Below are 12,653 nucleotides of genomic sequence, written 5' to 3' on the forward strand. Positions count from 1 at the left end.
CTTGTCCTTCCTCAGAAGTCTAAAGAAATTAAACATGTCACCAGCATCGCCTAACAACTTCTCCAAGTGCACCACTGAAAGCATCCCATCAAGGTGCATTCACTAAAAGGTACAGGAGAGACTGCTAGAAACTGCAGAGGGCTGTGAGCATGACTCAGACCATTACATATTCCCCCCATCCCTCTATTAATGCCATCTATTACTCCAACCACCTTGGAAAAGCAGCCAACATATTAAAACACTCATGCCACCCTATTCACGCTCTCTTCACCCCCCTATTCATGCTCTCTTCACCCCCTTCCATCATCAGGAAGAGCACTTATGAGTTTGAAATCATATGCAACAGATTCAAGAACAGCTTCTTGAGAATTTGAGTTGTGTTCGACACTGATTAAGATTGATGAAATTGGAGTGGAGAGATCATTTTAAACCATCCAATTGAAGGGATGATTCTGAAGATAGATTTTTTTTAAATGCACTGGTCGTGTGCATATAGATTATTATTAAGGCCATTGAATTCCCAAAAGAAAGACAGAGAGTATTGAGATGAAACATAGAAATCTCTTTGAATTACAACTTTTAACAGATGCCAAAGCAGAAAGGCGAGAGGTTTGGTGAAGTTTGAAGGACAGTGGAATTTAAATCCAATGGAAAGAAGGCCATCACAATCCGAGAGAAGTGGGATGTAAATTCACCCATCACCTTACTCAGAATGCCACTGGAAATGTGAAATAAAGCAGAAAATACAGGAAAAACTCAGGAAGTCAGGTAGCATCGGCAAAGAAATAGACAAAATTCTGATAGGGATTCAACAGGCCAGATGCAAAGAGCATGGCCTAGTGTCAAAACCCTCCAGAATACAGAACGAGGCAATTATATCTGGGCTGAGGAAACAGTTCTTCATTCACAGAAGTGGTGAACCTATGGAATTCTCTATCAGGAAAGACCAAGTTGCTGAATGTACTTAAGAAAAAAATTCTAGCTACAGAAGGGACCTGAGGGTCAAGGGAGACACACTGAATTGAGATAGATGATCAACCATGATCATTTTAAAAGGTGCAGACTCAGAGAGCTGAATGGCCTGTTCCTGCTCTTATTTTTCTTTGCTTCCATTAAAATAAACTCTTCTGCACAATGATCTTGCTAAAATTTATGATAGGTCATCAACCCATTTCCCTCTTCACAGGTGTTGCCTGACCTTTTGACATTTTCCAATATTATCTGCTTTACACAAGCAACCCATTTCAAACTGATTGTCACAGATAAGCTACAAGTTGATGACAGGCATTCTGGTCTGTGTAAAACAAGAGGGCAAGTAGCTTTAAAAAAAACCTCCTTTTCTGCTGACTGCTATGGTCCAGCCAAAGACATAATGGGAGAGTGGTAAATAACTCTCCAAGTTTACAGCACCTGTTAACAAGAGCACACTGATAATACATTATGAAGATCATTGCAGTTAAATCACAATCTGAGAGCAGAAAAAACCTCTCCAATTCAAAGGGCATAAACATATAACTATCGGACACCTCAATTTCCCAAATATTTTGAGAGCATGGATGTTTGTACCCAAGTTTTTAAAATAAGATAATTTTCTGACTTTGCACTCCATGATGAATGTTTTCTCTTGAGAGCACATCTCGTCAATTTGCACAAGTTTCCAATACCAGCAGTTGGCAGACAAGGGTCTTGATGCAATTCATTAGGACATAGAATCAGCAGGTTAACATATTATACTGCAGACAGGAAATAATTGATGACAAAGCCAAATCAAAATCACAAACCATAAGAAATAAATCTAATCCCATTGATAAAATACTTACTTTACAATTGGTGTTTGAATGAAACTTCACACTTAGTGGTCTGTGTTATTTCTATTGCTGGAATAGCTGATGGAGTCGGGAAGAAAATTCAGTATTTTAGGGGGCAATATTATAATATAAACTATATTATTGCACATTTTTGTCCAAATGCTGCTGACTGTACAAAAGAGCTGGCTAATTTAAGGTTCAATAGATAGAAGGTGCTACATCCCTTAATGAAAAATTTTTAAAAAGACCTTTGGTATGACTGCATTAACAGAAGCTCCAGGTTCTTCAATTGGAACCTCATAATGGCTAGAGGACAATACTGTAAAACAGCTGTCTATTTTACAGCTGATTTTTATTTCCTGTATCTTTATTTACTCTTTAACAGAAACAAAAGTGTAGAGCAGGGGTGTCAAACTCAAATTCACGGAGGGCCAAAATTAAAAACTTGGACTAAGTCGAGGGCCGAACTAAATATTTATTGAAAATTTTCAACAACATCTGCATGTTTTCTCTTCTTTCAACATATGTAATGTTAAACTTTTTCTTATTAAAATAAATGTTTCATAATAGTTTGGGATAAACTCTTTCCAGAAGCATTAACAAATGAGAAATAAAATAATCAATAAATAATATTTCTCTATAGAGGATTTGTCAAATGTTGCTAGTGTGCGGTCGAATAGTAAAATCTGAGGGCTATTGAGAATGTGGGAGAATAACATGATTCCTGAAACAATCCAATGGGTGACTGATTGTGGGCATGAACTCTAGCAGGGTTATTTGCCATGCCCTTTTTCCATTGGTACAGATATCCTTTGATTTATACACTTTTCAAGTTTTATGCCTAATGAGCTTGTATCCAGGTGCAGGACCATTTTTAACCAGGAATATATTGATCACTGTGACATGAAACTATTGGAAGATCGTTTTATCCTGAGATTCAAGTTCATAATACTTACTCAGGCCTGTGTGCGGGAGGGCGGGGTTTGCAAGTGATCGGGTTGGACAACGACAGTGCGGGGGCATCGGCTCTCGCTGCAGGGCGGCATCTCGGCGGATCAGCGGCCCCGTCACTGTGAGTCGCGGATCGGCCTGCGGCAGGGAGGGGGACTGGGCAACGGTCCTGGTGAGGTCAGGCCCGCGGCCTCCGGTTCCGGGCGCTGGGAAGTGGCCTTGGCTTCCCCTGACACTGGCCAGGCCCCAAAACCAGAGTCCACGGTGAGACCCTGCAATGTAAACAGAGGAGGTGGGGGCAATTAGCAGGCTGACGCCAATGCATTCTGGGATTTGTTGTATTACTGTGCATGCGCTATACTGGCGCGGCGGCCAGCGGGCCACCTCTAGTACATTTTTGAAATTATCTTGCGGGCCAAATATAATTATATCGCGGGCCAGAGTTTGACATGTGTGGTGTAGAGTGTAAAACAAATATGGGTCATCAGTTTGCCATCTTTGTTTTATGGTTGTGTCCTTAGTCCATGCTGGACTAAATGTGGAATAAATGTCACCTGAGAAAAATATTTCAATAGCATTTTCTGTGGCCGGCTTGAAAAAAAATTAAAGTGCACTGCAAACAGTACATTTAAGTGTACTAGTTTTGAGAGAACTGTGTGCTGAGAATTACTTGTAAAGGCATTTCTTATAGCAGTAATTGCAAGTCTGAGGAAGGAGTTCATCAGAGCCCATGGCTTTGTAGAACTGACTTATTTACATGGCTGCCATTGCAGTTCTGATTTATAAAAGACATGAGTGAAAGCAATAATAAAAAGAATAAACCATGCATTATCTTTATGGGGAATGACTAGCATTACCATAGCAACATCATCTGAGAGACCAGGACCAGTTCAACACAACTTGGATATGTAGACTAAAAGGATGTGAACACAGACCATTAATTAGAGATGAAGAGACCGCCCGTGGAATTACCCCAGCATCTTCCAAATTTATTGTACTGCCTTGAACTCTCTTATGGTTCACTCAATCACTTTTGATTGAGGAAAATAAATTTCAGAGGCTGCTTTCTGGGCAAATAATATAACTTCAAAGAAAATAAATTGGATAATGTCAGGAATCTGGAAAGCACGTTTAGTTAATTTGAAATTATGGTATAACTCATTACAAACTTTGAGAAATTATTACAGAGAACTAAACAGCGATATTATGAGTTAGATGAGAGAGCTCATAAAGTTTTAGCATGGCAGTTAAAAACAAAGCAAGCTTCTAGAACAATAAATGCCATCAGACATGATTCAATGATTACATATAAACATCAGGAAATTAATGATGAGTTTCGTACATTTTATGAAAAATTGTATCCTTCTGAAGAATTGGAAGATGAAGCGAAAACTGACAATTTTTTTGTCCAATTTGGTCTTACCTTCTCTGAGGGATATGAACATTAAGGATTTAGATGCTTCATTTACTGTTAAAGAAGTGATGGAAGCACTCCGATCTATGCCTAGCAGGAAGTTTCCAGGGGATGATGGTTTTACTGCTGAATTTTATAAAGAATTTCAGCATTTATTAATCCCTTTATTGATGGATGAATTGAAACAGGCATTGGAGACTGGTTCTTTCCTTGATTCTTTTTCTAAATCAATTATTACAGTTATTCTTAAGATTATTCTTTTCTTTGGCTTGGCTTCGCGGACGAAGATTTATGGAGGGGGTAAAAGTCCACGTCAGCTGCAGGCTCGTTTGTGGCTGACAAGTCCGATGCGGGACAGGCAGACACGGTTGCAGTGGCTGCAGGGGAAAATTGGTTGGTTGGGGTTGGGTGTTGGGTTTTTTCTCCTTTGCCTTTTGTCAGTGAGGTGGGCTCTGCGGTCTTCTTCAAAGGAGGTTATTAGAGACCCACTAAAAGCAGGATCTTATAGACCTATTTCTTTATTGAATGTAGATTATAAAATTGTTGCCAAGGTTCTGGCTAATAGATTAGCTAAATATTTATCGATTTGATTCATGTCGATCAAGCAGGTTTTATTAAAAATCAATATTCATCATGATTTTTTAAATTAATATTTCTCGGGAACATTTTGACCAACCAATGGTAATTTCTCTTGTTGCAGAAAAGGCCTTTGATAGAGCAGAATGGAGTTTTTTGTTTAAAGTATTGGAGAAGTTTAATTTTCGGCCTCTTTTTATTGGTTGGATTAAAGCTTTATATAAAAATCCTTTGGCTAGAGTTGTGACAAATAGACAAGTATCTTCACCTTTTATGTTATCTAGATCAATTAGGCAGGGCTGTCCTTTGTCATCAGTTCTATTTGCATTGGTTATTGAACCTTTGGCTCAGACAATTAGACAAGATAGTAATATTAAGGGTATTAAGGTGAAAGCTGACGAGTATAAAATAAATTTGTTTTCAGATGATGTTTTGATATATTTAACGCAACCTTTGAATCTGCATGATTGACTGAAGCAGTACGGTGAAGTTTCGGGTTATAAAATTAACTTGGAAAAGAGTGAAATTATGCCTTTAGCTGAAATGGATTATTCACTTTGTAGGCATATTGTGAAATTTAAGTGGTCTAACCAGAATAAATATTTAGGTATTTTAATAGATGGTAATTATAATCATTTATATGAACTGAACTATTTACCTTTATTGTCTAAAATTAAATATGATTTAAATTGGTGGAATGATTTACCTATAACATTAATAGGCCATGTTAATTGTATTAAAATGGATATCTTTCCCCAAATTCAATATCTTTTTCAATCTATTCCTTGCAAGATTCCTCAAAAAATGTTTTAAAGATTTGAATGCTTTGGTGAGGAGGTTTTTGTGGACAGATAAAATGGTCAGGGTGTCACTACAGAAATTAACTTGGAAGGATGCACTAGGAGGGTTGAAACTTCCTAATTTTCAGAATTATTATGAATCAGCATAGTTGAAATTTATTACTAGGATGTTTGAAGTGGATCAACCTTTGATATGAGCTAATACTGAATTATTTCAGATTGGTGAGAAGATGGATCAATTTATTTATAGATGGAATCCTCAGTTATTAAATAATTATAATTTGCCTGTGTTAAACATTTAATGGAATTATGGAATAAAAAAATGAAATTATAGGAATTCAAGGTAAAATTTTAGCCAAAATAAGCTTTTTCCTTTTACACTTAATAATCAATTTTTAAAGTTGTGGGATAGAAAGGTATTAAATTAGTAGAAGATTGTTATGAGGCAGGATATTTTATTTCATTCCAAAGAATGAAAGGCATCAGAAGAGAGTGAAACATGAAAGACTGTAGTTGCTGTGATTGTAGTCAAAGCACAGTAATGTTGGAGCAACTCCGCCGGTCTCACAGTTTCCATTGGACTTAAAAATATATGACCAATATTTCAGGCCTGCACCCTTCCTCAAGGTATGAGCAAAACTCCGAGGAAGGGCTCAGGTCAGAAATGTCAGTAATATATCTTTACCTCGTATGGAGGTTACGATTGTGCCTGAGTTCCTCCAGCATCTCGGTGTTTTGTCTAAAGGCAGTAGATATTGGTGGGGTTTATCTGTTTTAGGCAGGGATTTACTCAGGCAGCTACAATATTAAAGAATGGTTGTCCTGATGGTGGCCTGTAACCTGCAGACCTTAGAGCAATTGACATAACATCTAGAGTAATGCTCCAAAGGACACTTCAAAGGGATTAGAATAATTCCATACATGATAATCATGGAAATAACATTGAAGGAGCATGTGTGATTTGTGATCATAAGCTACTTGAAAAACATTTCTGGAATAGTCTAATTCAACACAGAGATGAACAGAAGCAATGCAAGGATAGGAACTTCTTGGGCATAATTTTTCAGATGCATGTTCTTTCAATTGTTGAAGACCACACTTCTCAAAACACAAGAACATAAAAGAAGGAAATTCAACTGGTTATTTGTTACATTGTGCAGTTGCTGTATTGATATTCGTTCCCAAATTTTCCAATATATAACAGCTTTATATAATGTTATATTATATTGAATATTTGAGTCCTATATTTTCTTGTGCCCAAATATAATGTAAACTGTAGATTGAATATAAAGGTAACAGTAAAGATTCTATTACTGTCACATAATACTACATTTAGAATGTAATATACATGAAATTCTTTAACTTTGTCCACTTTAGGGAAGACAGAAAGTTACCACTTTGTCCAGTGTTCCTCACTGAAAAGAGGCCACAGCAAGGAATGAACTTTACAAGACCACTGAGCTATCGGAGCCACAGTGTGTGTGTGTGTGTGTGTGTGTGTGTGTGTGTGTGTGTGTGTGTGTGTGTGTGTGTGTGTGTGTGTGTGTGTGTGTGTGTGTGTGTGTGTGTGGTGTGTGTGTGTGTGTTTAGTAGCATATTAGAACTTTCTCCAAGAATAGTCTCACATCCCATCATTATTTTTAAAACTTCCTTTTCATGATGCTGCCTTTATGGAAGATAACAGTAAAACAAAAAGAACAATAAAAGTCTGGCACTGAGGTGATAATAATGATTTGCCGACTTTATCAGTTGGCATTTATAAAGCAGTGGCCAGTCCAGCATATTGGCTTGTTACTAATGATATGTCGAGAATTAGCACTTGAAACTGTCTAACATCAGAGAGCAAATAAAACAGCAAAGAAGGACTATGTTCTAATGCACCAAGTGATCAAATGAAACCGGAGAACAAGTGGCAGAACATCAAGAAAAAGGAAAATGTGCACTTTCAGAAAGAGTCAAAAATGAAGCAACATCATCATTTACACCTGCTGCCATGAGTGTTTCCTTGCATGAAGAAAGCTCCCAGTGGGTCAAACAGCATCAGTGTTCGAACACAAGAAATTGGAGTAGGAGTGCATCATCGGCCCATCGAGCCGGCTCCACCATTCAATACGATCTTGGGTGATCTAGCCATGGATTCAGTTTCAACAAGCTGCCTATTCCCAATAACCTTTAATTTCCTGACTATTCAAAAATCTATCTGTGCCTTAAATATATTTAATGAGGCAGCCTCTACTGCTTTCATGGGCAGACAAATCCACCTATTCACTATGCTGCAGGAAAAGCAGTTGGTTTTCATCTCCATTCTAAATCCATTCCCCAAATCTTGAGGTAATGTCCCTTCATTCCAGTCTCACCTCCCAGTGGAAGCAACTCTCCTGCCTCTAATATTATCTATCCCTCTCATAATTCTTCTGAATTCCAGCGAGTATAGTCCCAGGCGATTCCAGCTCTTCTCATCTCTGGAATCAACCTGGTGAACATCTTCTGCACCATCTTAAAGCCAGAATATCACTTCTCAAGTAAGGAGACCAGAACTGATGAAGGTTTCTGGCCCAAAACATGGGCAATTATATTTTTCACCCATTAATGCAGCTTGACCCTTTGAGTTCTTCCAGCAGATTGTGTTTTATTTGTTTCAGCACTGAAATGATACAAATGCATTTCTATTCCAACTAAACTGTTACATTGAAATTATTCAAATGTAAAATGACTCAAAACATTGCAAAATGGAGACACAAGAGACTGCAAATGCTGAAATATGAAGCAAAAATAAACTTACTGCTGTTGGAACTCAGCAAGTCAGCCAACCATCGATGGAGGCAGATGGACTGTTAACATTTTGGGTTGAGGCTCTGTATTAGGTTTCAGAGAATTTCACAAACCCCCAGATGAAATAATTCAGCATCCAATGTGACAATATCACAACTCATCTTATGCTGCTCATGCTTTTTCCTTTGCAAGGTTCAGAAAGGAATTTGGCTGAACGTGGTGTCCAAAAATGTGTTCAAATCAGCATCAAGTGCTAATTTCTGCAGAGAGCTACACACCACGGAAACAGGTTCTTCGCCTTTTCATCCACGCCGACCCAAATGTCTCTCTGAGCTAGTCACATTTACTCATGTTTGGCCCTTCCTCTCCATAATTTAATCTACTTCCATCGAGTCATCCCTCAGCTTCTTACAAGGAAACAAGTCCTTACCTAACCAGCCTCTCCTTATAGCTCAAGTCTTCCACTTCCAATAACATCCTTGTGAATCCTTTTGGCACCTTTTCCAAATGCAAACATCCTTCCTATAGCAAGACAACCAGAACTGCACACAATACTCCAAGCATGGCATTACCAATGTCTTCATCATCCCTGTACCATGCGTGTTACCAGTGTTTGTTAGGTAATGCATTAAAGCTATCTGGTAATATGGTAAATCTCATCTTAAGGGTTGCATGTTTTTGCTAATTATCAAACACTATTTCTGATCACCTGGTCATCTAATACCTTAAAAAAAGGATAATACCTGGCCCAATTTACATGTAATTGTAGGTAATTAAGAAGGCAAATTAGATGTTATCCTTCATTGGAAGAGAGATTGAATTTAAGAGCAGGGAGGATCTGCTGCAACTGTACAGGATACTGGTCTCCTTACTCGAGAATTGGCTTTGGGGTTGGTGCAGAGAAGGTCCATCAGGTTAAACATGAAATTATGAAAGGAATACTTGAGATAGAATCAGGAGGCTGTTTCCACTGGCAGGTGAGAGTAGATTTAGAAGACAGCTTCAAGATTTGGAGGATTCAGTTACGACAGAGATAAAGAGGAATTACTTTTCCCAAAGAGTTGTTAAGTAAATGTGGTAATTCTCTGCCCAGCAAGGAATTATTGGGCACAGACAGGAAGGTGGAACCAAGTTCACAGTCAGATCAGCCACGATCTTATTGAAATCCACGATAGGCTCAGCAGATCAGAAGGCCTCCTCCAGCTCCTATTACCTATGCTCTTATGTCAATGAAAAAAAAGGTCAAGATTTTCTGCCGTTATATAATGAAACTGACAGCAAGTCTGTGCACACACATTGTTTCATGTGATAATCCAGAAGGACTGTCAGAGATAACCAGCTCCTCCATCGTGTGTAATGTCAAAATCCTCTCAGATCAAAATCAACTGTAAAAAATAACATGTTGACAAGACCTTCTACTTTCAGGAAAAATCCTCCTGCTACATTTCTTTAAAAATGGGAACTTAAATGAATGAAGCATGACTGAGCTTTAAAGTAATGTACCAAATCATAAATATTACCATTGAAGCTCTCTGACCCTGAAAATTAATACTGTGTGAATTTTTACAGAATAGTAATTTCACAATGATATGGGTTTTAAAAGATATCTTTATTCTATATGCGAGTTAATGTTACAATCCCATATTTATGGTCCATGCTCAAATTGATCAAGTATTAAAAAGTTAATTGAAAATTAAAGAAACATCAGAGGTGTGACCAAAACCAAGGAGCTGATTGTTGACTTCGGGAAGGGAAAACCAAAGGTATAAAACCCAATGATCATTGGGGGAGTCGAAGGTGAGGGGGAGCAAATTTAAGTTCTTGGGAGTCACCATCTCAGAGAAACTTTCCTGAACCCAACACACTAATGGACATCGTGGATAAAGCACGTGAGCAACTCGACTGCCTCAGGAGTTTGCGGAGGTTTGTCATGACATCGGAAACCCTGGCAAATTTCTACATATGTGTGGTAGAAAAAATGCTGACTGGCTGCATCATGGTCTGGTGTGGGAACATCAGTAGCCCTGAGCTTAAAGCCCTGCAAAAGGTAATGGACAGAGCGCAGGACATAATAAGCAAATCCCTCCCCACTATCAAGAGCATGTACAAGGGATGCTGACATTAGAGAGCAGCAGCAATCATCAAGGATCTATATCACCCAGCATACACTGTGCTCTCACCGCTACCATCAAGAAATGAATAAATGTATTCCATTAGAAAAAATAACATATAATTTAAGAAATAACATCACAATATTCGAACAAATATGGGAGCCGTACATGAAATACAATAGAGAAATCCTACCATGGACTTCCACCACCTAAAATGACAGAAGGAGAAGACAACGAAAAAAACTGACTCAGTAAAATTTCTTGTTTATTTTTATTAAGTGACAACATTGTTTAATGAGTTTAATGTATCTTATAGATTGAACTTCAAATAAATGGGAAAGGGGGTGAGGGAGGGAGGGAAGGGAGGGGGAGAAAGGTGGAGAAAATGACACTGTATATATTCAAGAGAAAAAATGTCTGTATGTATCTTGGTCAATATGGTTTATAGTGTGAAAATAAAAAAAATTTAAAAAAAGAGGTATAGTTGCCACAAGACTCGCACCACCAGGCTCAGGAACAGCTGCCACTGCTCCACTACCAGACTCATTTAAGGAGTCTTACTTGCGCACTTTATTGATTCTTTTTCCTCTCTGTATTGCGGTTGTTGACATTCCTTTATTTGTCTACATATATACTTTGAGCACAGTTTTTTGTTTACACTACCAATAAGTAGTAATTCTGCCTCGCCCACAGGAAAACTAATCTCAGTGCTGTATGTGTTGTCATGTATGTACTCTGACAAATCTGAAGGTACAAGGATCGTGTGAGAACCAGCATAAAAATGCTCATCACATCAGAACAAATACACCAACAGGAACCACATGGTCTGGACTAGATTTCTCTGAGGAAGAATGTTCATCAAGTCAAGTTTCACCAAGATAGTCCCTACTGAGATCCGTGACCTTCTGCAATTTCAAATACAGAATCACACACCTGCTTCGACTTATTGTCCATGGAGGTCAATTCCATGTTCATTCTCAGCCGTGGGATCATTTGAGCCTGACGTCACTGATCACTGCCACATCTCAGTTTGCCACTCAAAGCTGCATTTTTTAAAACTTTTACTGTTACACAAAAGAGGCCACCCAAGCTCCATATTTAAGTGAGTTTCAACTCCTATTCCCTCAGCCCACAAAAGCAGGAACATGATCTTTCTACCACAACAGTCTTCTCCAAATAACAAGTACATATGTGGTATCACATCTCAGAGACATGAGCGGGCAGAAGGGCCTATGAGTAGTTCAGGAGGAATTACATGACAACTTTGCACAAATAATATTCCTCCTACAGGCAGAATCCTCTGCCAACTTGTCCAAGTCCTTCCCAGCCTTGGGGAGGAGCCTGCCCTTTCCCCATCTTCCCCTCCCATATCCATTTTGAGGTAGCAGCACACTCAATAAATGGAAATCTGCTGCTTTTATCTCACCCGTGTTTCTTTAAGGGCTGGCCCCTGACATCACATTGGCAGGGTTGAGTAATGCCAGTTGCAAGGTCTTGCCATAGATCAATGGAACTGTTAAAATTGATATTATCGTGTTACACAATGAAACCCAAGAACATTGTTCAGCTAACCTCACATTGTAAACAGTTACTTGTTGGAACTTTTCAAAATAATGTTGGTGTGATATACAAAACAGTTTGAGCACTAATAAAATGCAGAAAAGAAATGTCTAGGCTTATATCCTTTGACAACTCTATTTCACAGAATGAATTGATGGCTGGGGAGGAATTGAATATTTATGCAGAAGACAGTCAAGTTCAAGAGGGGTGGAAACTGAACATGACTGAAACACAGCAACTTCTTCCAAAAGAGTTCAGCAAATGTTTCTGAAAAATCCGATGACTGGATGGAAATCATGAGCAATGAATGACGATCTGATCACATGCTGATAAAGGAGTAAAACACACAACTGCAATCTTCGGAAAAGATTGACAGACATCATCAAATATTGCCACTGTGGGTGAGAATAATGCTTCCACTACATCCAGATTTCATAACCTTTTTACAAAAGCAAGTCGTTTTGAAATTGCAAGTGAACCGATATCTCCTCCTATATTCAAGCAGAAAACCAATGCAAATGGTGAACAGGACAAAGAAAATAAGAAAAAACGCTGTAAGTTTACAGACTGCTTTAAGAAAACAAAAGTGCTAGTTATATTGTTGGTCTATGAGGATATGCATCAATTGCACCTTTTCTTTCATTATTCCTTTAGCACAAAG

At 38.3% G+C, this 12,653-nt stretch overlaps 1 protein-coding gene across 44 annotated transcripts in view; it reads right to left on the reverse strand.

The window, feature by feature from the left end:
- LOC138743264 (follistatin-related protein 5-like) overlaps positions 1-12,653 on the reverse strand; it is a 795,256-nt gene that overhangs the window by 376,532 nt on the left and 406,071 nt on the right. For 2 of the 44 annotated variants that reach the window (XM_069898322.1, XM_069898324.1), the window contains one exon: positions 1,821-1,886. The exons of the other annotated variants lie outside the window; for them this stretch is intronic. In XM_069898322.1, the coding sequence (XP_069754423.1) occupies position 1,821 (1 nt within the window). In that variant the 5' untranslated portion in view covers positions 1,822-1,886. The remainder of the gene's footprint in view (positions 1-1,820; positions 1,887-12,653) is intronic. 44 annotated transcript variants of the gene reach the window in all.

The sequence above is a fragment of the Narcine bancroftii genome, chromosome 9, assembly GCF_036971445.1.
Source record: "Narcine bancroftii isolate sNarBan1 chromosome 9, sNarBan1.hap1, whole genome shotgun sequence".
In the NCBI taxonomy this organism is placed as follows: domain Eukaryota; kingdom Metazoa; phylum Chordata; class Chondrichthyes; order Torpediniformes; family Narcinidae; genus Narcine; species Narcine bancroftii.